The sequence below is a fragment of the Schistocerca serialis genome, chromosome 6, assembly GCF_023864345.2.
Source record: "Schistocerca serialis cubense isolate TAMUIC-IGC-003099 chromosome 6, iqSchSeri2.2, whole genome shotgun sequence".
NCBI classification, from domain to species: Eukaryota; Metazoa; Arthropoda; class Insecta; order Orthoptera; family Acrididae; genus Schistocerca; species Schistocerca serialis.
Window position 1 is genome coordinate 521,163,027 of NC_064643.1, and position 26,862 is coordinate 521,189,888.

A 26,862-nucleotide genomic window follows, 5' to 3' on the forward strand; every position below is an offset into this window, starting at 1 on the left:
TTGCATGGCCTCCACGTTCACCCGACCTATCGCCATGCGATTTTTTTCCTTTAGGGCCGCGTCAAGGACCGTGTATACGTGCCTCCGCTACCAGCAGACCTCCCTGAATTAAGAAACCGGATTGAAGCAGCTGTTGCTACATCACTGAAGACACACTTATCAACGTTTGGGAAGAACTCGGCTATAGACTTGATGTGGGCAGTGTGACACATGGTGCTCACATTGAACATTTATAGGGTTCTTGGTGTGTTTGAGTTGCTCTTTCATTTGAATTATTCAAAATGACAGTCACAATCGCATTATTTACTTTGCCGCCAACCGGTTTCAACCCGCGATGGGGTCATCTTCAGGGCAATTTACACGATTTGGTCGCTCGCTGAAGTCTTCACCCTGCCTGTGCACGACTCCAGCGAGCGACCAAATGGTGTAAATTGCCCTGAAGATGACCCCATCGCGGGTTGAAACCGGTTGGTGGCAAAATAAATAATGCGATTGTGACTGTCATTTTGAATAATTGATTATAAGTAAATTAATCGCTGTTTTCTCCACACAACTATGTTGTCTAAAAATCTTTCATTTGAGATATCATTTATAACTGTAACTTTGAGATAATAAATATTATAAAGCGTTGAAACCCCGATATTCATTTATAAACACCCTGTATTAAAGCTCTCCAATAGAGAGAATAAGAATTTTAAATTGCCAGGCGCCAGTTTGAGAACAAATAAGTTTCTAGAAATGTGTTCACGGGAGTCGAGTGATAGAGCGGGCCGTGAGGTATTCACTGGAGTCGAGCTTGGGCGCTGACTGGCGTGATTGTTGTGGTAGCGTGGTTTAGCAACGGGATTCCCTACTGATAGAATTTCGCAGAATGAGTACCACCGCATTTACGGGTGTAGATAACAACATGAAGTACTGCTAATCGCTGATCAACTCACGAAGCTCTTAACAGTAGCTGGTGTTTTTTGATTCGGCTATTATCAGTTACATGTATTTTATTATAAAATACAGCTGAGAATGGCGGACCGCACAAACAGTTGATTCTGCCCGCAAGACCGTCGGTCAGCTATACGGTTAGAACTTACACACCTTTCCAACAGTGTCCTTAGAGGGAAGGACGGGCGTTTGGGAAACCACAAGTTTTTGTTGCCTCACCGGAAGCAATCAGCGGTTCCTTGCGATGTGGAATGAGTGGCAGACAGGCAGATGGGGTCACCACAGCGGGGCTTCTTGGGCATCACCGCCAAGGTCGGACAGGGCGGTGACGTAATGACAGGGAATCCGCCACTCCCCTCTATCTGGAGCAACTGGTCCGATCCCACGAGAGGGCCGACGCGTATAAATACCGGACGCCGATCTGCTTGGGCCACTCTCGGTGCGGTGTCTGCCTCCTAAGCAACATGAAGGTAAGCCAACCTCACATCTTGGAGAGGGTGCCGTGCTGTTCAGGTATTAATCTCTCGGGAGTGTCTGCGCCTGCGTAACAAGCTACAGTAAACTGAAACAAATTGCACGATTTCTCTTTACGTAACAGCATTCTGATGTCCACCGGCAGATTTTCCCTTCTTTATCAAAATATCGCCTTGTAGTGCACGAAGTATCATCAGCCTCAGTCAGCTCGTGGAAAGCATACACCGAGACGCATGTTGTCATTCATCATGCGCTACCTATTAATTTCAGAACAGTTGCCGGTTTCGCTTATTTACTACACGTGTAAAGTGTCTGTAATGCAGAAAACGTTTCTCCCACACTGGAAAATATTGTGCCCTAACGTCCACGGTCCATAAGATCTCTTGAGACGGGACACGATATCAGATTGGAGAACGTAACGAAAGAAATCAGACGTGTCCTTTCCAAAAAAGCTGTCATTGGATATACCTCAAGAGTCTTAGGGGAGCTGCGAAAAACATCGATATGTGTGAGTGGACCTCTAGTTGATCCCAACAATTTCCCAATGCAAATATAGTTCAATTACCATTGCCCATTGATACGATCAGTTTCTTGATGTTGTGTCTATACAACTAGATAAATGCAGAACTTTGTCAGTAGATAGCTACCACGTTATGTCCATAACACTGGGTAAAATATTTGATGCTGTTTACTTATGAAAGGATTCCAGATATAAAGCTGTGAGGAGGGGTCGTGAGTTGTGCCTAGGTAGCTCATCTGGTAAAGGTCCTTTCGCGAAAGGCGAAGGTGCCGACTTCGAGTCTCGGTCTATTACACAGTTTTAAACTGTCAGAAAGTTTTATGAAAGGGTTAGTCGCAAGTTTTTCAGTGCTCAAAATTCAGTTTACCAGTTGGATGGCTATGTTGACAATCTGATGCTGGTTATTGCAATGGTACAGCAACGAAAGACATGAAGGTGTTTAACGGATTGTCACAAAAATATTTATAGCGTGTCCTATAATACAACAACAAAAGAGCAGTAAAAAATACAAACCCGTAGAATAGTTGATCGAAGACTTGGAAAACCCAATAGAGACTATGGTACTGTTGGCGTATATAATGACTGAGGAGAAGGTAGTCTTCCTCGAAGTTCGCCATAGGACAGCTGACGTTGACAATACTTACGTACAGTATGTTCCAAAAGGCACCGGCAAGCTATAGGAACAGGTTCCTAATACCTAAACGATAAAAAAGTCTGGTTAATATGGGTTCTAAAATGCATACCTTAAGAGCCACGAGCACTTGTTATCTTCGATACTATGAAATACATCTCTTCTATTTCAAGCTATTTGTTTCCATATTTTGGAAGGAGGTTTGTATGCATGTATGCACCAAAACAAGCAAAAATGTTCAAATGTGTGTGAAATCTTACGGGACTTAACTGCTAAGGTCCTCAGTCCCTAAGCTTACACACTACTTAACCTACATTATCCTAAGGACAAACACACACACCCATGCCCGAGGGAGGACTGGAACCTCCGCTGGAACGAGACACACAGTCCGTGACTGCAGCGCCTTAGACCGCTCGGCTAATCCTGCGCGGCCAAGCAAAAATGTCTAGTATACATCTCTAATATGCATCTTTACTAGTGTGAAACACATCTCTTCTACGAAACAAGTGCTCTTAGCTCTCAAAGTATGCATTTTAGAGTCCATGATTATGTGACTTTTCTCTTGTTTTCCGTGTGTGCGACCTAGTGGATGACGTCTATAGTCGTTTAAACCTATTCATAGATAGAGTTGCGTTCTGGGAAATGATATAGATAGAAGCTTGGTGTGAAGCTGATGTAGTAAACGTTTTCAGGTGATTCTAAGAAATAATAGAAAAAATGTAACGCTCATTATTAAATGCGAACAGCGATGAATCATTAGGATCAGTCACTGTCTGCAAATCTCTTCAGAACGAGTTTAAATGGTTCATGAAGGCTTGATTTACAGTTTGAGAGAGTCACAGTGATTCAAACAGCCTTCTGTGGATGATGATACACTAAAGACATCGTGCATCGTCGAAAGTCTTACCCGAGAAGTTCTGAGGACCCACGTCCAAATGCGATTTAAGAGACCTATCGTTTCCCCAAGTACTCATTTGACATAAAGACCACTTTCTGTTTGCCTCAAAGTTTAAACAAAAGAGTGCGCAGAAGTTGGCAACGTTTGAAACAGATTCTTCTTGCTTGTATTCCAATCATTAACTGTAAGCAGTACTGTGCATTTAAAAAAGCATACTTTTCTTGTTTTATTGTAATCTTTCCTCATGTAATGCGTGTGTAATGTAGTCACTGTACTCATGTTATCGTAGACATGGAGGAAAACTAATCATGTAAAACTGAATATCATAACAAGCTTCACGGTTACATTGCTATTTAAATGTCTTAATTGTTGTTATTGCCATTATTAAGCACGTCTCTACTTAACACAATCAATGCAGAACACGCGAATTTATTATGCAAAACACAGTTTTACACATTGAACTTCTATTGCCCATTGCTAGAACTAATTGTTTGGAATACGGCTACTGGTAATTTCTCTCTTGCAGTTAATGGCAGGATGTTAGTGTGATATAGGGTCTATATACTAAATTTGCATTTTGGCAGGTGTACGTCGTCCTGTCAGCGCTCGCTCTGTGCGTCGTCGCCGAGCCGCCAGTCGACCGGTCGTACCTGCCCCCCAGCTCTGAGTATGGACCTCCCTCGGCCCCCTCCCTCAGCTCTCAGTACGGCGCCCCAGCAGCCAACGGCCTCAGCACTCAGTACGGAGCTCCTGCGCTGACAGGCGCCGCTTTCGGTCGCTCAGGCGCTTTCAGCCAGGGTCCAGCAGCTCGCGTCTCCTCCAGCTTTGGAAGCGCCTCCTCCAGGGGGTTTGGAGCCGGCAGGAGGTTCGGCGGCGGTCTCTCCACTCGCTATGGCGCCCCCTCGGCAGCTGGTCGCGCCACTGGCTTCGGAGGACTCGGTCTGTCCACACAGTACGGCGCTCCTTCTTACTCTGCCAACGCGCTCTCCACTCAGTACGGTGCACCCTCTGGTAACGCTGGTGGCCTTTCTCCAGTGTATGGAGTTCCCGGATACGGCTACGGTCGCGCTGGAGCCCAGGAGGACCCACTTGCTGTACGTATTTGAAATAAAATTCTCTAAACACCTTCAATGTAGGAATAATTTTAATGCTGCTTAGGATTTAGTCTTGACTTAAGTCACATAACAGACCGAACGATATTCTTGACTGTGTTACTTCTAATAATTATAGTGATTGATGCATTTGAAGGTAATAAGTGTAGTATTTCTTCTTGGAACTTGTTGTGGGGCATTTAAATAAGGAAATGCCAGTATTTCAAAGATGAAGAGCATGTTGTTAATCACGGGCTTAGCAAATATATATATGAGGAATGATGGGTGAATTAAAATAGTTGTTAAAAGACAAACGCCAACGCCAATTAGTTTTCGCGTCATGGATATTAAATGAGACAAATATGATCGAAACAGCAGCTCTCTCTCTGCTATCACATATTTCATATACATATCAGACACACACACACACACACACACACACACACACACACACACACACACTCCCACACACACATACACACACACACACACACACACACACACACACACACACACACACACACACACATATATATATATATATATATATATATATATATATATATATATATATGTGTGTGTGTGTGTGTGTGTGTGTATTTATTACTTCATTCAAAGAACTGTTACAATTTACGTAAACAGCAAAGGCACTTTTCCGTTTATTACTAATACATTTCTCTGTTCCGAACTGTCAGACTGATGCCAGGTTTCTTTCCAGTACTACCAAAATTTCGGCTATGGCTTACAGAGATGTAACAGGGAGGAGAAAGACAAGGAGCCTCGTCTGATTGTACTTATTTACACGTAAATGATACCCTCTTGTTCTTCAGTCCTTTATTTGATTTGCTTAGAATATGTAATGTACAGCTTCATATTACAATAACTTTACTTAAATTTATGCGTAAACTGAAATGTTTATATTGCTTAGTCCGTGTAGGATTTTCGCAAGTTAATATTCAGACTGGATTTTCCTACTGATTCAGACTTTATAGTGAATGTAGAATGCGATACATTGTATCACAGTGACTCGCTTTGAAGGAACTTAAATTCAAACAACTTTGAATATCAATAAGATTATTCTAGGAGTGTGACTGGTCGTTATATGATAAAATACTGAATTGTCAGACTATGAAATCAAGGTGTAACAGTAATCGAAGACCTGATTGTTAGGGTCTCACGGCGTGGTTACACACCCAAAATAATATTATTATAAGGGGCTGTGATTCGATCTTCTAAAATGCATAAGTATCAAGATATTCAGTTTCAGAGCAATGGGTCGGACCACGGCATGAATCACTGTAATCAAGATGAAAATCTGTTAAAAATCTCCCTGCAATGTTTTATTCCGTTTTTTCCTTCAGGCAATGGAACAAAACCATTGTGAGACTAGTAGAACGTAACCATTTTCTGGTTTCTACTTCTTGAAACAGATTATCTGCGTACCACATTTCTATCATTCATCATAAGAATGTGAGAAAAATCGATTTCAAATCCAAAATTTTTATTCTAGTTACTTATTATAATGTGAAAGGAATCCTTGAGTAGTTGCTTTGTTAAAAACATATTCTGTCTTCTAAAATGTATAAAAATATTAAGCTACATCATTACAACACAGTGAGGCATACCAAGGTGTGAGTCACCCTACTTTAGATGGAAGTATGTTGTAAGCTTTCTCCCACATGTACATCTAAAACTCAGGCACTGCAAGAAAACCCCACGCAGGGAAGGATAGTTGTTTATTTGGTACTTCCTAATTCTGTTTCTTGATAATAGCCTTCCTGCATCACGATTAATTCTAAGCAGGGTCAATAAAACAGACCACTATTTCTCAGTTTCCGTCGTTATTTTCTGTAAACTGCTATTCAATAAATAGGGTAGATAACATCGGAAAATATTTGTGTCCTAAAAATGTACAGCAGTACATGGTCTTGATGCAGTGTCCATTGGAGGAGCAATGAACATAATCTGAAATATATTATTTGCTCTTGCGTATAGCTGCGGTTTTATTTTTTTCTACTGGCTAACAGTGTCTGTACCATGCACCACCATCAGGCCATCCCCTGATGTGCAGTGGTCTAGTTTACTTGCGAAGCAGATGTGTCAGGTGCAGATGAGCTCGGGCGCTACAAACGCATTCCCTTTGTCCCCAGGAGCCGGCCAACTACGAGTTCAGCTACTCGGTGCAGGACGGCAACACGCTGAGTGACTTTGGACAAGAGGAGTCCAGGCAGGGGGAGAGCGCCCAGGGCCAGTACCGCGTGCTGCTGCCTGACGGCCGCAAGCAGATTGTCTCCTACCAGGCTGACGAGGGCGGCTACAGGCCCACCGTAGAGTACCAGGACACCGGACTCACCGCCTACTCTGCCGGCGGATATGGCTACGGCAGGGGGCGCGCTGGAGCTGGAAGCGGAAATGGGGGATACCACTACTGACCAACTACTGGACTGTTCAGAATGACGAAAATAAACCATGCTGCCAAAAGATATACAGTGTACAAATAATACTGACAGTAGATATAGTCAAATTAATTTATGAGGAATGAATGTTGTTGTCCGATGTTAGAAGGAATTTCTTGAATGTGTCCTTCTCTTGTGAAACAATATTTTTAATTTTGTATTTGAAAGAAAATAAACAGAAGTGCAAAATACATATGTGGTTTTCAATTTATTTTTCGTTACTAGACTTTAATAAGAAGTTGAGGTCTACAACTACACTAACTCTTTCAAAGAGCAGGAAACAATCTGCCATTTAAAGAATTTTATTTAAGATGCTGCTGAAACAGAACATCCTTCGGTAGTTCCAGGATTTCAAGGCATGCGCATGACTTTCTCAGTCACTCGTAACGTTTATACTGTGCTGAATATTTCCAAAACTAACAAAAATTTAGCTCTTCAATTTTTATTTGATGCAGTGAATCTCTCTATCTACACTATCATAGTGAATTCGTATTTTCAAAAGTTGTTCCTTTTACTATCTTTTAAATAGTGACCAGCTTCAATATAATATTTTTTACCCATTCTCCTTCAGGTATCCTTCTCTTGGTTGGTTTACACTCAAAATGTATCAAACGTATTCCTGTTTGGCTGTTAGCCACACTCGATACTTAAATTTATACATAATTACTGATTTACATTTCAAGATATATTTCGTAAATTTGGAAGTACATATGAATAATATTTCTTATAATTTTTACCTACTGTTTTCTAGAATGTTGTAAGTACTTAATTATGTGTATTGTCTCATAGTATGTATCAAAACATATTCAAGTCCTTCTCTTGACTGTTCAGAAATAAAAGTGATATAAAGTTAAAAACATCACTCATTCATAAGATTACTTTCAAAGAACAACGTGCATTTTATGTGTAGTATTCCACACACCAGATTCCGTATTGGTACTGTGTTTCTTTTCGCTTTATTGTCTTTTTCTTAGCTTCTTGACTCAGTTTTCTTCGTCACACTGAATATTTCATAGAAATTCTTGCCCTAATGCATTGGATGAAACGGTTACTCTGCTTCTGAGTCCGACCATGCAAACTCTCTTATTTGACACTGCTGACTCAAATTTCTTTACGTTTCACAAGTCCACCATTTCTGCAGAAAGCTGTACTTGTGAAAATATTTCCTGTGGTAGTAGATTGTTGTAAACACGATAACACTCGAACTTATGGAGACGTCTCCAGTCATTTTCAACATCTGCTGAATATTTACAAAAAAGGCACCATAGGGCATTGTGATCTTCGCAGTATCGCCTACTCCTTTTTTATTCCACTTGAGGTATGAATTAAGAAACGCCTCCAAGTAACAATTTTTCGTGTTTTATTCAGTACACGATGCATTTCGGACCCTGTGGGTCCATCTTCAGGTGTAATACTTCTTAATACATGCTTTATTTGTTCTCTTGAATGAGATGAAATGCATATTCCTGTCACGAAAAGGTTTGATGTTAGGTTATGAATTTCGTAAGTCAGACGAGGAAAATATGTGCGAAACAATGGAAAAGATGAATAGTGTAAACTTATCAAATAATGCAAGATAAGCGTTTTTAACGTTTTAGTAACAGCATAAGATTTTTCCTCCGTCGTTTACAACCATATCACTTCATTCAAGAGGCACATTCGCATACACATGTTTGTAGACACTTCATAGATGTTTTTGTACATGGTGTGCTCAAAGATGAATTTTTGATAGTGCTAAAGATATAATTATTAAACAATTGATATATGGAGAAAAAATTAACATATGCAGGAAATAACGTTAGAACAGATCTTTAAAATTAATGATATAGCTGTGGCTTGCGAAATCTGTTTGTTCATTTAACGTCAATTCTGTTTTTTTTATTTTGTGGAGGTATATCTCCAGCTGTTCTAACAGATTTAGGGTCTTATCATTGGCCTCATTTTGTAATACTACCAAATTGTTTTCTAAACTGTTGATGATACTTTTCGTTTCCAACATATGTTGTGCAATGACTGATTTTTCAAAGTGGTTGAGTCTGAAACTATTTACATGTTCTTGAAAACGGGTTTTGAAGTTTCTGCCTGTTTTCCCTACAACTGGGGCATGATACATTGCACACTCCAATGTTGTTGTATGTTTGCTTATTTGATTTTATGTTATCGATGAGTAAGTTTCCTAATTTATTATTAGTTGAGAATGATACTGTTACTTTTTTGTTTTTTCGAAAGGTTAGCTATTTTTGTGATATGGGGCCCAGGTATGGGATGGTGGCCAATATTTTCTCTTCTTTCATAGTGTTGTCATTCGTTGTCTTGCTTTTTTGTATTTGTCTGCCTAAATTGTCAATTGCTTCGGCTGTGTAGCCATTGCTTATGGCAATGCTCTTTATTGTGTCTATCTCATTCTTGAGGGTGTTTCCTTCTAGATCAAGAGAGTGTACTCTGTGTAGCGTGGACCAAAATGCAGCATGTTTCTGTGTCATGGGATGGCATAATGAGTTGTTCAGTGTTATGTCTGAGTGTGTGTGTGTTTCCTGTGTATGCCACGTCATTCCTGTGGCATGCACACTGCTTACGTGTGAAAAGTTTTCCTGGATAATGATACCCTAATTATTACTTTTAAACTTCCGTCGGAAGTCCGTCAGGTGAGCTTACATTACATAAAGCAGTTAATTTTATTTCAAAAGCAGGGGGAAAATTTCCTGCATTCTTGTTAAAAAGACCAAGCCAAAGTTAGGGTCCAAAATGAGGAAGAATAAGAAGGTGAAGTCACATATTTCTTGAGATAATATCCCATCAGTGTCAATTATAGTACACAGCTGAAATATGAATTGCTGTGAGGGTACAGTAACTCACTTTCCCCAGCTCCTGTACCATGAGTATTAATGGTCATGAGGAAACCCATGCGAATTAATACGACACAAATTCTTAAGGCCTGTTATTTCTATCTGCAAATACACGAACACAGACAGACAGACAAGCACACACACACACACACACACACACACACACACATACACACACACTCACACACACAGAGAGAGAGAGAGAGAGATAGAGAAAAACAGTTATTCTGCAATAAAGAATCCATTTAAATAGGTACCAATTTACAACAAAATCACAAATCAACCGTCTAAAAAGAAACGACAAACTTCAATTAATTGAAACGGGTGTAGCAGTTGGACAAAAATAGAGAAGACCTCAAGAAATGTACGCTTCAACATAAAATGGAGATTCTAGACAAACATGTAGATTGCGGTACTATACAGCACAAGACCGCGAACGGCTCCTATGTAGTGTCCTCACTACGCTGTAAGTATCATTCGAGGTCAGAACAGTGTTCTGTGCAGTTGTGGTTGCATCATGTCAGAGCTAAGTGACTTGGAACATGAGCAAATACCTGGTGTTTGTTTGGTGGGTGCTTTGGCAACCAAGGTAGCCGAAATGTCTGGTGTTTCAAGAGGCACCAAATCGAAGACCACTTCATACACGGAAAGTGGACAAAATCGTCATAGTCTACGTCATAATAACGACGAGAGTTTGTGTTGAGTGATCGTGACAGACAGAAGAGAACTATGACGAAAAAAAAAAACTGTCTACATCAAAACAACACGAAAGGAGCTACATGACCTGGGAATTGTAGGGAGAGCTGAAATTCCAAAACACACATCAATGATGCAAATGGTCATAGCGGGATAACGTGGTGTCGAAGCCATAAAACTTGGACTACAGAACAATGCAGGAACTTCATTTAGCCGGATGAGTGTTGGTTCACACTGTTTTCAACTTCTCGTCGGGTTTGCGTCCCAAGACTGAAATATGGTGGTGGGGTTTCGGCAATTATTTGGACAGCCAGGTCGTGGTATTTAATAGGCCCCATGGGTACTCTGCGATGTTGTATTGCTGTCAACTATTATGTGACCATCTTGGCCGATCAGGTCTATAACATATTACAATGTTTGTTCGCCAATGGTGATGCTGTGTTCCAAGAGAACAGGGCCACTGTTTTCACAGATTGCATCGTCCAGAATCGTTTTTGTGAGCGTGAGGATGTATAGTAGCATCTCCCGTGCTCACACAGTCGGCAGATCTAAACATTATTGAACCCATGTTGTCTAGTTTGGAGGGAAAGGTGCGTGGTCGCAGTCCACCTTGATTACCGTTACCTTCACTTGCCAAATTTTCGGGAAAGAATTGTATAAAAGTCCCTCGAAAACCATACGTGATCTCTATTTATCCATTTCGAGACTAGTTAAAGCTTTTTTGAGTGTCAGGGGTTTCCTACATCGTGTTAGGCATGGTAATGTGTTGTATTTTAGTTCTCTCTCTGTATAATGACTTTCAGTACATTGCTGAAAGTTTGAAGGATACTGTAGGAGTACTCGAGAAGCAAAATGAAAGCAGACGATTAAAGATCAGAGAAATCGGAACATGTGCTCGAATCAGTTTCAGGAAGTCAGTGAATACCTAAGCTAAGAATGCGGGATAGGAAACTGGAACATTTTGTCTCAAATACGAGGAAAATGTCGTAGTGAAATGTGACATCTTGTGTGAGCCAGGAGTCAAATGCATACCTATCTGTCTAGGGCGTAGTTCTCTGCAGGTCATGTAGCTTTCAAATGAAATACGAATAGCGGCTGGTGGTAGTTGGTCCGTAAAGCTTTTGGGAACGCAGGGTATATTGGTGTCGAGTTCTAGAGAGCGGTGGTTCAAAACCAGTTCTACCATCAAGGAGTAAGTTTTCTTAAATCAGTGAAGGTGAACAGCAAGTTAGTTCCTCTCCGTCGATTTCCATCCATAATCCGACATTACGATAAGTCTCTATTGATCTAACCGTCGACATGCTACTAAACCTTGATCTCTTCTTGCTTTTTCAGAAACTAATTTTACAAGACTTCGCAGTAGAGCAGAGTTCTTGTGTAATCTAAGAGACAGCGAGAGTCTTGTTTGAAGAAACATTATCACCTAGCAAGTGTATGCTGAACTGTTCGAAGGATTTTGTTTTTAAAAAGGACTTGTAGTCCGGGGTGATATGTTACAATACAGCGTCACCGATCTATTGCGGTCTAACTGTGTTGGTGAGGCGGTAAATTTCCACAGGGCATTGGCTCCGTCACTGCAATTCGCTTTGGAGATGTGGCGGTGGGACTTGTAGTCCGTACCACCCTCTGACGGTGATAGTACTCCATGAGTCAGGCAGAAACATTTTGCCTAACATGGGCGGGTGAGGGTGTGGCGGTGGGACTTGTAGTCCCGTACGCCAGGGCAGGGGTGTGAGTTCGAAGGAGGGAAAAGAAAGTAGATAAAGATAAGAGGGGAGAAACGCTACTGCGAGAAAAATTCACAGAGCACTGAAAGGCCCAAGTTGAAACAAGGTCCCTGGAGTAGACGATATTCCCGCAGAACCACAGTACCTGTACGAGACAGTGTAAAGACCACGAGACTTCAAGAAGTATATGATAATTTCAATTCCAAAGGAAGTTGGTACTGATAGGTGTGAATATTACCGAATTATCGCTTTAACAAGTCATGGTTGCTAGATGAAGACACTAACTCTACGACTTAGCTTAAAATATGTGTTGAAGAAAAACAAGCCTACGTTTATAGCGTTTGCAGACTTAGATAAAGACTGGACAATTTTGACTGGAGTGCACTCTTTGAAATTCTGAATGTGACAAGAATAAAACACAGGGAGCGAAATTTTATTTACAACTTGCACAGAAATCTGAACGCAGTTACAAGAAGAAAGGACATCATAGGGAAGTAGTGCTTGAAACGGTTGTGGGGCAGGGCCGTAGCCTATCCCCGATGTTATTCAATCTGTACAATGAGCACGAAGCTAAAGAAACCCAAGAAAATTTTGGAGAAGGAATTAAAATTCAGGGAAAAGAAATAAAAAGTTCGAGGATCCTAATGACATTATAATTCAGTCAGGACCAGAAAGTGACTTGCGAGAGTAACTGAACGAAAAGGACAGTATGGTGGAAGGAGGATATAAGATAAACGCCAATAAAAGCAAAACAAGGGTAATAGAATGTAGCCATATCAAATCAGGCGATGAAGAGGATATTAGATTCGGTTCAAATGGCTCTAAGCGCTATGGGACTTAACATCTGAGGTCATCAGTCCCCTACACTTAGAACTACTTAATGCTAACTAACGTAAGGACATCACACACATCCGTGCCCGAGGCAGGATTCGAACCTGCGACCGTAGCAGCAGCGCGGTTCCGGACTGAAGCGCCTAGAACAGCTCGGCCACAACGGCCGGCAATTAGATTCGGAAATGAGACATTAATAGTAGGCTAGTAGATGAGTTCTGCTGTTTGTATAGCAAAATAACTGATGAAGTCCTAAGTAGAGAGGATAGAAAATGCATATTGCTATCGGCAAGAAATGCGTTTCTGAAGATGATAAACTTGTTAACGCCGAATATAAATTTAAGTATTAGGAAATATTTTCCGAAGGTATTTGTCTGGAACGTACGTTTGTACGTAAGTGAAACATGAACGACAAGCTCTTCAGACGAGAACAGAAGACTTTGAAATGTGGTAATATAGAAAAATTCTGAGGATTACCGAATGGGTAGAGCACGTAACTAATAAGGAAGTACTCAGCAGAACTGGGAAGCAAAGAAGTTTCTGTCATTGAATAAAAGATCAGATCGAATGATAGAACTCATAATGAGACATCAACGAATATTCAGTTTAGTATTCAAGGGAAGTGTGGCAGTTAAAAGATGTAGAGAAGAGAGCAAGAGATAAATACAGCAAGCAGGATGTAGGATGCAGTAGTTTTTCGGAGACGAAGCTGCTTGCACAGGACATAGTAGCGTGCAGAGCTGCATCAAACCAGTCTTTAGACTAAAGTCCACAACAAAAACAAGGTATGCAACCGACTAACAGTTAGGAAATAATCATAGTATTTATTCAACAAACCCAGTTACTTTATAATTTCATGACTTACTACTGACATCGACCAACCAAAAGTCATCCTTGGAGTATGCGAACCACTGTCCTGTACAATGTTCTGAACTTGACAAATGATTGGTCGGAATTGCTTTGATTATCTAGTCATTGTGTCCGTAAAATACGTACTACAAAACATTTGTGACAATATTGGATATGTCTGATTCACCACTTCTTCTGTATTTGGGGGATTACTTGGCCATCCATTCTTTGTTTGCATACAACAAAAGCAGTGTTGTTGGTATTCTGGTCTTCAGTCCGAGGACTGGCTTGGCGAACCTCTCCACATTTATCAAGTGCAAGTTTCTTCGTCTCCACATAACTACTGAAACCTACATCCATTGAACCAGCTTACTGTGTCGATATCTAGGTCTTTCTCAACTTTTTACTGCCCACTCTTCCTCCGGTACCTAACTGACTTACATTGATGCCTCAGGATGTATCTTATCAATCAATTATTTCTCTTAGTCATATTGTGACATAAAGTTATTTTGTTTCAGTTCGATTCAGCACCTCCTCATTCAACCCATCTAATTTTCAGCATTCTTTTGTAGCACCATATTTCAAAAGCTTCTACACTCTTCTTATCATTGTAGGTCTACATTTTATGTCCTCTCTATTTAAGCTGTCGTCAGCTATTTTACTGCTCTAGTTGCAAAAATTCACCTACTACTTAGAGTGTCTTGTTTCCTAATCTAATTCGTTCGTCATTTCATGATTTAATTCGACTCTATTCCATTAATATTGTTTTACATTTGTTGATATTAATGTTATCATCACTTTTCAAGACTGACACCATTCCGTTCAACTACTCTTACAAGTGTGTTTCCGTCTCTGTCAGTATTACATAGTCGTCGGCCAACGAATAAGTTTTTATTTCTTCCCCCTTAACTTTAATTTCCAAATTTCTCACGGGTTTCCTTTACTCCTTACTCAGTGTGCTTACTGAATAAGATTTGTGATATGCTACAACTTGGTATTATTCTCGTAGCAACCACCGCTTTCCTTTCTTGTTTTTCGACTCTTGTAGCAGAAGTCTGGGTTTTGTACAAGCTGTAAACAACTTTTTCTTCCATGGGTTTTATCCCTGATAGCTTCAGTATTACAAACAGTGTATTTCACTCAACACTGTCAAATACTTTCTCTAAATCTTAATTGCTTCAAACGTAGGTTTGCCTTTCTTCGACCTGTTTTCCAAGGTAAGTCGAAGAATTAGTCCCTGAGGTCAGCGTCTACAACTTTTTCGATTCTTTCATAAATAATGCGTTTTAGTATTTTTCCACCATGAATTATTAAACTGACTTTTCGCATGTTTGTATTCCTTTTCGCCAGCTACATTTGATTAATTTTTATAACTCCTCGTTACATTTTCTCCTATATTTTGCACATTAGATGGAATAGTTCTGTCATGACTTGCTCTCCCATGGACTTTAATGGTTCTGAAGAAGTTCCATGTACTCGAAGGACCTTGCTTCCATGCAGGCTTTGAAACGATCTGTCAAATTCTTATCACAGTATCCTACCTGTCATCGCATCTTATTTTACTTCATCTTGACTTTCGACAATGCTGCCTTCAAGTTCACTGATCAGGTATAGCTCGACTACATATTACTCCCATGTTTCAGCTTTCCATTCTTTCCTTAGTGCTAACTTGTCATCTGAGATTCTGTAATCATATAGCTGCACTACATTTCTCCAGATGTTGTTTTTATGTATACAGAGTGAAGGAGCGAGTGGAAATTTGTACCAAGGCCGGGAATCGAACCTGGGTCTCCTACGTACTACGTAGCTGCGCTAGCCACTGTTAGCCACCTAGGTATAGCGGTTCACACAACTGCACGGATTATCCTTGCATGCCTGCCCCCTCGATATAAATTCTCACTGCCACCCCAGTCTATTTTAAATTCCCCTTACAGACAAACAGAATTGCCAAGGCTCTCCATGTTTTCACAATTCGTTATAGGTTATTTTCAAATATTTAAACCGATAATGGGTGGTAATTTTCTCTGCCTTTACCAGACATATTACGATCACATTTTTAAAGTTACGCTGGAACTGTAAAAGAAACAGTACATGCACACACACAAAAACACACACACACACACACACACACACACACACACACACACACACACACACACACACACGTGTATTTTGTGGAGGTTTTGCGGCACCATGATCGGTTCAGAGCTAACACGGCTGTCAGTGGATTGCCGCAGAGTGCAGAACAGTCTCATATTTGTGCTGCACTCAAAGCTGTCTTTGAAAAATGGCGTACACAAATCATGACCACCTGCTCAATGTGAGGAATTATTAAGTGATTCTTAAAGCGGATTCTACCTTAAATTTTAAAAGAAAGCTATATTCAGTTATATGCAACAAACAGAATAAAAATAGTGATTACTGTAGCTATGAACAGCAGGCAGTAAATGGCTTGGGATGTTCTAAGCCTTTGGATGTACACAGTCACAAAATCGGAACTAAAACAATCATGTTATTAAGCTCCTCATCAAGTAACTTCAGCGAATTTTCCTCCTGTTGTAATTCCTAGTTCTAGAAATGAGACATCAAAATTTTAACGTATTTCGCTTATATCCACTCATCAATGCGTTATGGCATAATTGTCTGCGATAATTCACCGCGAAGAAAGGAGGTATAGATGGCCCAAAACTGAGATGTGAGAGCAATATGTGGTGTTCATCACAATCGCGTTGTGGACGCCATTTCAGTGTAATATTCGCTACTGAAATTCGTTATAAATAGTCCGTTATAATTTAAGAAGATTACTGATGTATATCTTTACTTCCACGACAATAATCGTAAACTGGAAACCAGCCATCTCCCAAGCCTCGCTCGACTTAATACGACAAAAGAAACGCCTTTAAAAACAAATTATGCGCAACAACAACCCAGGACTAAAAAGGCAGTGGAACCGACTAAACACAAAAATTAAAGGAATGATTTTCGAACACCGCCAAAGACAATTCGACGAGACATGTAGCCAGCTAAAGTGTAGGGAATGGGGCAAGTTCTGTAAGCGCTTCAAAACGCTGACAGGACAACGAAAATTTACAGACCCCACTCTAGTGGTGAACAACGAACCGACGGCCGACAAGGCGCAACAAGCGGAATCATTCAGGTAGGTACTGGAAGAAGTTTACTCCTTCCCCCGAGACGACAAATTGAACGGCGACTTCAGACACCAGACAGAAGATCAGCTCTCCCTAACCCTAAACATCCCAGCAATAGAGACAGAGGCCGAAACTGCGCTAAGCAAAGAAATAACTGATTCAGAAATCATAGACGCGATATGCTCAGGACGAAATTCCGCCCCTGGACAGAACGACATTAAACGATGCCACCTGCAGGAAGTACTATCCCACCTCCTAGTAACCATCCTCTTCCATCTCTTCAACTACCACCTGACTAATGAAACACTGCCGAACAGCTGGAAAACCGGTAAAACTATCATGATCCTAAAACCTGAGAAACCCAAGACCGACCCACGCTCCTACAGAACAATCCCCCTACTAGTCATAGGTAATATATATGAACGGATAATGACAGACCTCCTAAACACTCACACAGAACAAAACGGAATCCTCCCACTAACACAATTAGGCTTTAGACAAAACCACTTCACAAACGACCCACTTCTCAAACTAACGAAAGCAATAACCAAAGATCTCAACAGTGGTTACTGCATGTTCGCAGTCTTTATAGACATCGAGTACATTCGGCAAGATACGGCACTCTGGACTCCTATAAGAGCTAAACCTACTGGGCTTCCCGAACAAGACGCGAAATTTAATCGACAGGAAGAAGATGCTGTGATATGCAAATGATTAGCTTTTCAGAGCATTCACACAAGGTTGGCGCCGATGGCGACACCTACAATGTGCTCACATGAGGAACGTTTCCAACCGATTTCTCATATACAAACAGCAGTTGACCGGCGTTGCCTGGTGAAACATTGTTGTGATGCCTCGTGTAAAGAGGAGACATGCGTACCATCACGTTTCCGACTTTGATAAAGGTCGGATTGTAGCCTATCGCGATTGCGGTTTATCGTGTCGCGACATAGCTGCTCGCGTTGGTCGAGATCCAATGACTATTAGCAGAATATGGAATCGATGAGTTCAGGAGTGTAATACGGAACGCTGTGCTCGATCCCAACGGCCTCGTATCACTAGCAGTCGAGATAACAGGCATCTTATCCGCACGGCTGTAACGGATCGTGCAGCCACGTCTCGATCCCTGAGTCAACAGATAGGGACGTTTGCAGGACAACAACCATCTACACGAACAGTTCGACGACGTTTGCAGCAGCATGGACAATCAGCTCGGAGACCATGGCTGCGGTTACCCTTGACGCTGCATCGCGGACAGGAGCGCTTGTGATGGTGTATTCAACGACGAATGACAAAACGTCATTTTTTCGGATGAATCCAGGTTCTCTTTGCAGCATCATGGTTAGTCGCATCCGTGTTTGGCGACATCGTGGTGGAAGCACATTGGAAGCGTGTATTCGACACCGCCATACTGGCGTATCACCCAGCGTGATGATATGGGATGCCATTGGTTACACATCTCGGTCACCTCTTGTTCGCACTGACGGCACTTTGAACAGTGGACGTTAAATTCCAGATGTGTTACGACCCGTGGTTCTACGCTTCATTCGATCCCTGTGAAACCCTACATTTCAGCAGGATAATTTACGACCGCGTGTTGCAGGCCCTGTACCGGCCTTTCTGGATACAGAAAATGTTCGACTGCTGCCCTGGCCAGCACATTCTCCAGATCTCTCACCAATTGAAAACGTCTGGTCAATGGTGGCCGAGCAACTGGCTCGTCGCAATACGCCAGTCACTACTCTTGATGAACTGTGGTACCGTGGTGAAGCTACATGGCCAGCTGTAACTGTACACGCCATCCAAGCTCTGTTTGACTCAATGCCCAGGCGTATCAAGGCCGTTATTTCAGCCATAGGTGGTTGTTCTGGGTATTGATTTCTCAGAATCTATGCACCCAAATTGTGTGAAAATATAATCACATGTCACTTCTAGTATATTTGTCCAATGAATACCCGTTTATCATCTGCATTTCTTCTTGGTGTAGCTATTTTAATGGCCAGCAGTGTATTACAGTCAGAAAGTGCAAGGTACACGTAGAGGATGAACCCTCTCGAGAATTCACTCCTCAGGCAAGTGTGCCACAATGGGGCATTTTGTCCCCTCTACTATACGCGCTCTAAACATCAGACATACCAACGGTAACGACTCCATCCGAAACAGTAGGGCTACACGCAGACGACACCGCTCATTAATGCACAGAACTCAGGACGACTGCCCAACGGAAGGTAGATGCATACTTAAGACGACTACAAGACTGGATGGTAAGACGGAGAATCCGACCTAATTCATCAAAGACTCATACTATCCTATTCCAACACAGACACCTGACCAAAACGAGGCACCAAAACAGACGACATACGACTGATGCTCTGGTACACACCACCGAGACTTGGTGATACTGCCAGGTACCTTGTGTGTACCTATACAAACACTTAAACTGGAAGACCCGCGCTAGGTACCTTTTAAATAAAACACGAATCAAACAATACCGAATCAGACAACTTCAAGGACGGTTTCAAGGATGCGACGATCAAAATCAGCCGCTGTGACTGAGCGGTTCTAGGCGCTTCAGTCCGGAACTGCGTGACTGCTACGGACGCAGGTTCGAATCCTGCCTCGGGCATGGATATGTGTGATGTCCTTAGGTTGGTTAGGTTTAAGTAGTTCTAAGTTCTAGGTGACTGATGTCCACAGATGTTAAGTCCCATAGTGCTCAGAGCCATTTTGGACGATCAAACAGCAATCCATACTTACAAGACGTACATTAGACCTGTCATAGAATACGCTGCAGACCCACTCGGATGCATACACAGACCAATTGCGGAACGACTTTACGTAACTGAAAGACGACTTCTACGCAGCATCTGCAGACTACCAAGACCTACACCCAGTCACGAAGTACACAACGTGACTGGAGTGGAGCCTGTCCAACTCCGAATCACCAAACTCAGGGCAAGATATGGACAGCACATACTGATGAAGGGACCAGACATGGAAGATATCCTAACGACAAGAACAAGATCAACCAGACGAGCGAAGTTCAAATATGCCCAACCAGTGAGTACAGTAGCCCACAACACCAGCAGATAATTGCCCCCACCATGGAACCCATAACCCGAGAAATCCCACTCCCCCGTCACCTGGACCGAAGGCCGAATGACTAATTACACCAAACACACACCACAGAGAACCCATATTCACATTCAGACCACACACACAAGCGAGGGAGAGCCTGCACACGCACGCACACACACACACACACACACACACACACACACACACAAATCTGAAAAAGAGGGACGGTGTAAAAAACAAATGCCAATGGCGCCACTGTCAAACGCAATGTATGTAAACTATCCTCAGAAACCACAACAAAAATTATATGCTCTGACACAGTGCAAGCACGAAATAGATTTCAGTAATGGCTACCATTACCCCTCAGCTATTTTACTATCATTTTATTCTATTATCATGTTAATTTTACTTTATTATCGTGCTATTCAATAATCACTTTTATCTTTACTATCATACAACCATAAAGTGAAGTTATTAATATTTACTTACAATTCTTCAATCTGAAATAATGGACAACGTGAGACTAAATCCCCAACAAAGACCCACACACCTCAAAGTTCCGAACAAGCAAATATTACTCGTAATATATATATATATATATATAAATGTTTTTGTTTTAATATATTTTACTATGTGTCATCCTAAACAAATTCATGTAACTTTCAATTAATACAATCAGTTTTTTTCTCTTTCAATGTGGGATTAGTAAAACTTTAAATCTGATAGTCAATAATGAGTTATTTGCACTGATGCAAGAAATAAAATGAAATAAAGTAAAAATAAAAAGTATGCATCACATAGTCGGGAAAGAGTACTCCAGACTCTCTAACAGTCCGTCCTTACCCCTCAGGGATGGGAATGAAAAGTGCAAAAAACAGTATATCTGCACAACACCAAGAAAAAACCGATCTCTGTTCAATATGCAACCACAAAACTCTTTGATCATTTGCCAAATAACATCAGTGTCTGGAAACAATGAAACCAAATTTTAAATATAGAGCAAAATTGCTTCTTCTGAACAACTGATTGTATTCCACAGATGAGATATGTGTGTAAAAAAGTAATTTTAAGCCTGACTTGGTCGATCTTTTATTTCCTTATAGTTACTACTGTAATTTCGGGCCTATAGCAGTTTCCAAGTGATTCATTATTAGCAGTAGTGTCTGGAATGAACTAAGAAAAACTGTCATATAGCTGCCATATTATCAGTTACATAGCTGCACTTGATTGACTTCTTATAGTAAGAAAATAATCTAAATTTAAGACACAAATCTAAATTTCATTTTATCACCCCGTTACTTGAGCATCATTATAGAATACTGTGTTTTAGTGGTGGGCAGGAAATCGCGTATCTGTTAGAAATCACAGTGACTGAGAAGTCACAGATATCACAGTAGCAACTTTACAGAATCTAACTGCGATTTCAGTCACAGTTAGCAGTCGCAATTAGTATTTCACATTGAAAGACGTGAGCCATCTATTGGTCGAATTTAGCACTGCTTTCTGCGATTTCCGTGACAAGTCGCAACTAAGAGTCGCAAGTAGCAACTAAAAAGCGCGGTTAACAGTGCCATCTGTGGGTCAAAGTTCGTACTACGTCCATCTCTGCGATACGCTATGGAGTCTAACTGCGATTTCCGTGACAAGTCGCAACTAAGAGTCGCAAGTAGCAACTAGAAAGCGCGGTTAACAGTGCCATCTGTGGGTCAAAGTTCGTACTACGTCCATCTCTGCGGTACGCTATGGAGTCTAACTGCGATTTCCGTGACAAGTCGCAACTAAGAGTCGCAAGTAGCAACTAAAAAGCGCGGTTAACAGTGCCATCTGTGGGTCAAAGTTCGTACTACGTCCATCTCTGCGATACGCTATGCAGTCTAACTGCGATTTCCGTGACAAGTCGCAACTAAGAGTCACAAGTAGCAACTAAAAAGCGCAGTTAGCACTGCCATCTGTTGAGCAAAGTTCATATTACGCTATTCGCTACCGAGTCAAACTGCGATTTCTGTGACAAATCGCAACTAAGAGTCGCAAGTAGCAACTAAAAAGCGCAGTTAACATACTTCTCCTAGTGTCATCTGTTGACCGACGTATGTACTTCGTTATGAGAGCCTTGTGCCTCACGAGATCGATGTGCTGTGTGTGCATGTGAAGGGCTTATTTCAATAGTGGTACAAGTCCATTTTTGTTAATTTTGAGATATAGAGTCGTAAAGTTAAATGAGTGCTGAAAAATCTGCAGTTGAGATACCAGAAATATTCACGCATATGGCTTCTTGCTAGAGATGAACCTTTATTTATGTTTGTTTGGATCACTAATTTCAGAAGCATTATAGACAGAAAAGTGTAGGTAATGGACTTGTACCACTATTGAAATAAGCCCTTCATATTATATGACGACATGCACATTCAGCATCAGTTATGGTTGGTCAAATACTGCTGTGACTCTGAATGTATTATATTAATAAGAAGCGACATTGCCTTTTCCTCCTGAAAATATCGAGTAACGTAACAAATGTGTTTGATTCTGCTTCCAATATGACAGTTTTGGTTAATACTCCACATGCCTACAGGACTTCGCAATGTTAACACAGCAGAACTCAGACATCTGAGAAATTAAAACAGTCATATGAATGCCTCACTTTTGTTCCGACACAGTTCAAGACTCGGGAGAAAAGTTTTACACCTGGTGTTCTACATGGCAACTTCACACACAAGAACTTTTTGCCGACACTACTACCACCTACATAAGTAAGCTTTTCCTGTGTAACTTTCAAGTAATGCACTTAAGCTATTCCTGATTTAACTGGAAGATCTGTACTTCCCACTTTCATATCAACAGCCTCAAAATGCATATTGTAGACTTCGGGATATGTTACAGGTCAGTGTCACACCAAGATTGTGGAGAAAGGGGGGGGGGGGGCGGCATGTCACTCTCCAAAAGTGTTTACCAATAAATAAGTGGCGGAAAATTACGGGTATAGGACGGCTTAACATGTGGAAAATGAGATTTTTATTATTCACTCAATGTATTTAACATTTATTATTCCTTTAAAATCGCACAACAACTTCAATAAAACACTTTAATCAGTCACACACATATTTCATAATTATTTCACTTTTAAACTGCAAATCCTCTAAGAGCGGTCTTGAATCTTCACGAGTCTCTCTCAACAGCCTTGATGTGGATAGATATGTACAGCAACCAGTAATCGGTCAGAACTGCGTCTGCAAAAACACAAGGATTATTAAACAATTTTTGCTGTCACTAATTACTAGCAATATAATTGACAGAGTAGATTGCTAATATTTGCTATATCACATTTGCTAATATTTGCTATATCACATTCGCAAGAACGATCTCACTGAAGTAATTAAGTCCATCAAAACGCTTAGAAACTAACCTGTCGTCTGACGAAAACGGTCTAAAGACTGGCAATTTCTTCAGATCTGTTGACAATGATATTTTGAATTATCACCTTACTGAGTGACTGAAATGTAGTTCAGGTACCTATGAACATAACAATATGTTAGAATTCATTTTCTAAACACGAACTATTATGGTACTGTGCGGCTACTTACATATTAATTACACTATTAATATTTTCACAGTTGTTTCTTTAATACAAAATTAAAGCCAACGGAAGAATAAACGTAAAACATACTTACCAATGACAGGTTTGTTCATACGGTGGTACGTCGCAGCAATCGCAGGAGTCACAGAAATCGCAGAAGTAGCAGAAATCACAGAAATCGCAGAAGTATCAGAAATCGCAAAAGTCGCAGAAGTAGCAGAAGTCGCAGAAATCGCGGAAGTAGCAGAAGTAGCAGTGGCGGAGGGATACGCGACTTAGGTTCCTTAACTGCGACTCTTAACTGCGACAAATCACAGTTAAGAATAACAGATACTGAAAAGTAGCATTCACAGAAATCACTGATATCGGAAAATCGCAGTTTAGCCCATCACTACTGTGTTTATTCCCAATAAATTTAAGCCACTGTGCTATTTAGTAACCTGCATATGACCAACATGTAGCTATACTCACAAGCAAGTTGGTTATGCAAAGCTTGCTAACTGACTCTTTTCGATGGAAATCGTGTAAATGATGTATGGAACATGTAACTAAGTAGTTAGCTAGGCAACTAGTATGTTAGAAGTATTTCACTCTTGTCGCTTTAGGCTGTATTTATCATCTTGAACCGCGCGACCGCTACGGTCGCAGGTTCGAATCCTGCCTCGGGCATGGATGTGTGTGATGTCCTTAGGTTAGTTAGGTTTAAGTAGTTCTAAGTTCTAGGGGACTGATGACCTCAGAAGTTAAGTCCCATAGTGCTCAGAGCCATTTGAACCATTTTTTTGAATCATATTAGCATTGAAACATCGTAATGCGGTAGCAGGTAGAAACATTCCAGTGAAATTACAGATCAAGAGCGGCAGTTCTTTTGTCTGCATAAATTCGCAGTTTCCCTCACTTTAGATGGAACTGGATCTAACTTCCGCATTGGGTGTTAATCACCTCTGAGTTTCTAGTATTATGTATGATAAAATGATTTCCTGTAGCGAGGTTAGTACTGAGGTAATTCTACGAACAGTACAGCCATTGAGCAGAAGCAAATATTCATCACTCATCTTTGAGCTCCGTGCTAACAGTTCTTTTGTGGCACAGCCGATTTTAATATAAGGATTTGAGAGCTTTGTCTAACGTAAAAAAATCATTTAGGATTTTGGTTCTGCATGTCTCCTCACACCCGAGTTACACATACGATGCATAATGTGCGCTATCAGTCTCCACTGTGCAGATGATAAAAATATTAAGCTGAAATCTTCCCACAATGGAAGAAGTTTGTGGTTTAGTCATTTCACTTGAGGCCAGAACAAACTGATCTACCTGCTTATTTGTTTACACAATGCAGTCCATTTTCTAGATACGTGTAACCTTCCTCATGCTATATTTGGTTATTGTTAATTAAAACTTTCTTTGTGGCTATCGAACATGGGTAATACAACGCTCTCCATTACGAAATGTAACGGTGTTGCCTGAAAGGAAAACATGTCTTTTTTCACTAATAATAATAATGTCATCAGTTATTCAGTTTAAGTGATAAAGTTGCTTTGAAAGGATCTCAGTTCATATCATTTACTTCGTTTATTGAGTTCGTAAGTATGGTTCATAAGTAACAGAAATCCTTACAATGGTTCGACACAATCATGCTCATAATAGCATCTTGAGACTGAAGTTTGCCATTGCTATATTACTTTTCTAAATTAGACTATTACGCTAAAAAAGTTCACAGTAGCCTTAATAATCCTCTTGTTCTGGCAATTGCAGCATATAATACGTCACAGTTGGACATTGTACGGAGAATCAGTAGACAGTACGCTGCTTGATATTTTATTTTTGTTTATAAGTATATTTTGGCTTCATTGCCTTCATCAGTATATCTGCAAATAATCGCAGTTAGTTATATTTTAATTAATATGTAATTTATAAAGGCTTTTTGCATTGTATGTTGTACTCAAGTCCTGACGTCGTAGACGGACATAGGTCAACTTTGAGTAAACCATTACTGCACTCCATAAGTGCTTGAGTAATATTTTTTCAGTAAAGTTTTAAAGTTATTCGATGATTTAATGATGGTCGTACATTATAACACGTTTTTTATTATTTAAATAACAGCAGAAATTCAAATTTGAAGTTAAAATTTAATTTACACACATCAAAAATGATAAACACGCAGTTGATAACATTGAAAACGCACCCAAATTCTGCACAAAATCCCTAAAGATTCAGTCATAAATATTTTGGAAGAATATGAAATATACATGCGCACTACGGATTATCCTCACAATACACTAAATGAACAAACCGATTTCAAGCACAGACAGTTTAAAAAACATTATTGAAATTTTACATAGGGATAACGGATAATGAAAACACCAGAGATTACAAACACATCGAGAGCACTTTCATAGTGACACGACCCGCCACAAAATAAATATTTGTGAGTAAACAACTAGCTGTCGAACCTGAATTTCTGCGACTATCAAAATAATAAAAAAATTATTATAATATACGTGCAACATCGAACAACTTTAAAACGAACCTGAAAAGAATATTACCTCCAGCAACTACGGATATAAATTATGGTTTCCTCTAAGTTGACGTATGTCCATCTACAACGTCAGAACGTGGGTACAACAATTCAGTTTAATAAACCTTTATAAGTTATATATTACGTAAAATATAAATAAACGTGTTTGTTTGCAGATACAGTGATGAATACAATAAAGTAGAAATAAGCATGTATACGAAAATAAAATATCAAGCAGCATACTGCTTACTAATTATCTGCCTTAATACATGTTAAAGTTATAATATGGCCCGTCAGCGGACGATACTGACTGACAATGACGTTAGCGATTTAATAAATAGTTTAGTGTATAATCACGCGCACCCTTCGCTGCACTGATTAATCGCTCACTGTTGACTTACCATTCAACAGAAAACTTCGAAACTCATATTCCGTCAACATCTGCAAACTGTTCATCTTCCTCGGTGCGACTTGACTGCATTCGGCCGTTCCGCGAGTAATTAAACAGCAACTGCCCACGCATCGCATAATGGCACGTGAGCGGTAGCGCTAGAGCGTTGTCGAACGAATCGGCAAGACAATGCCACATGT

At 40.5% G+C, this 26,862-nt stretch overlaps 1 protein-coding gene across 1 annotated transcript in view; it reads left to right on the forward strand.

The window, feature by feature from the left end:
- Positions 1-1,373: 1,373 nt before the first annotated feature.
- LOC126484957 (uncharacterized) overlaps positions 1,374-26,862 on the forward strand; it is a 299,272-nt gene continuing 273,783 nt past the window's right edge. The window contains exons 1-3 of the mRNA XM_050108559.1: positions 1,374-1,406; positions 4,044-4,553; positions 6,701-6,981. Of these exons, the coding sequence (XP_049964516.1) occupies positions 1,401-1,406; positions 4,044-4,553; positions 6,701-6,981 (797 nt within the window). The 5' untranslated portion in view covers positions 1,374-1,400. The remainder of the gene's footprint in view (positions 1,407-4,043; positions 4,554-6,700; positions 6,982-26,862) is intronic.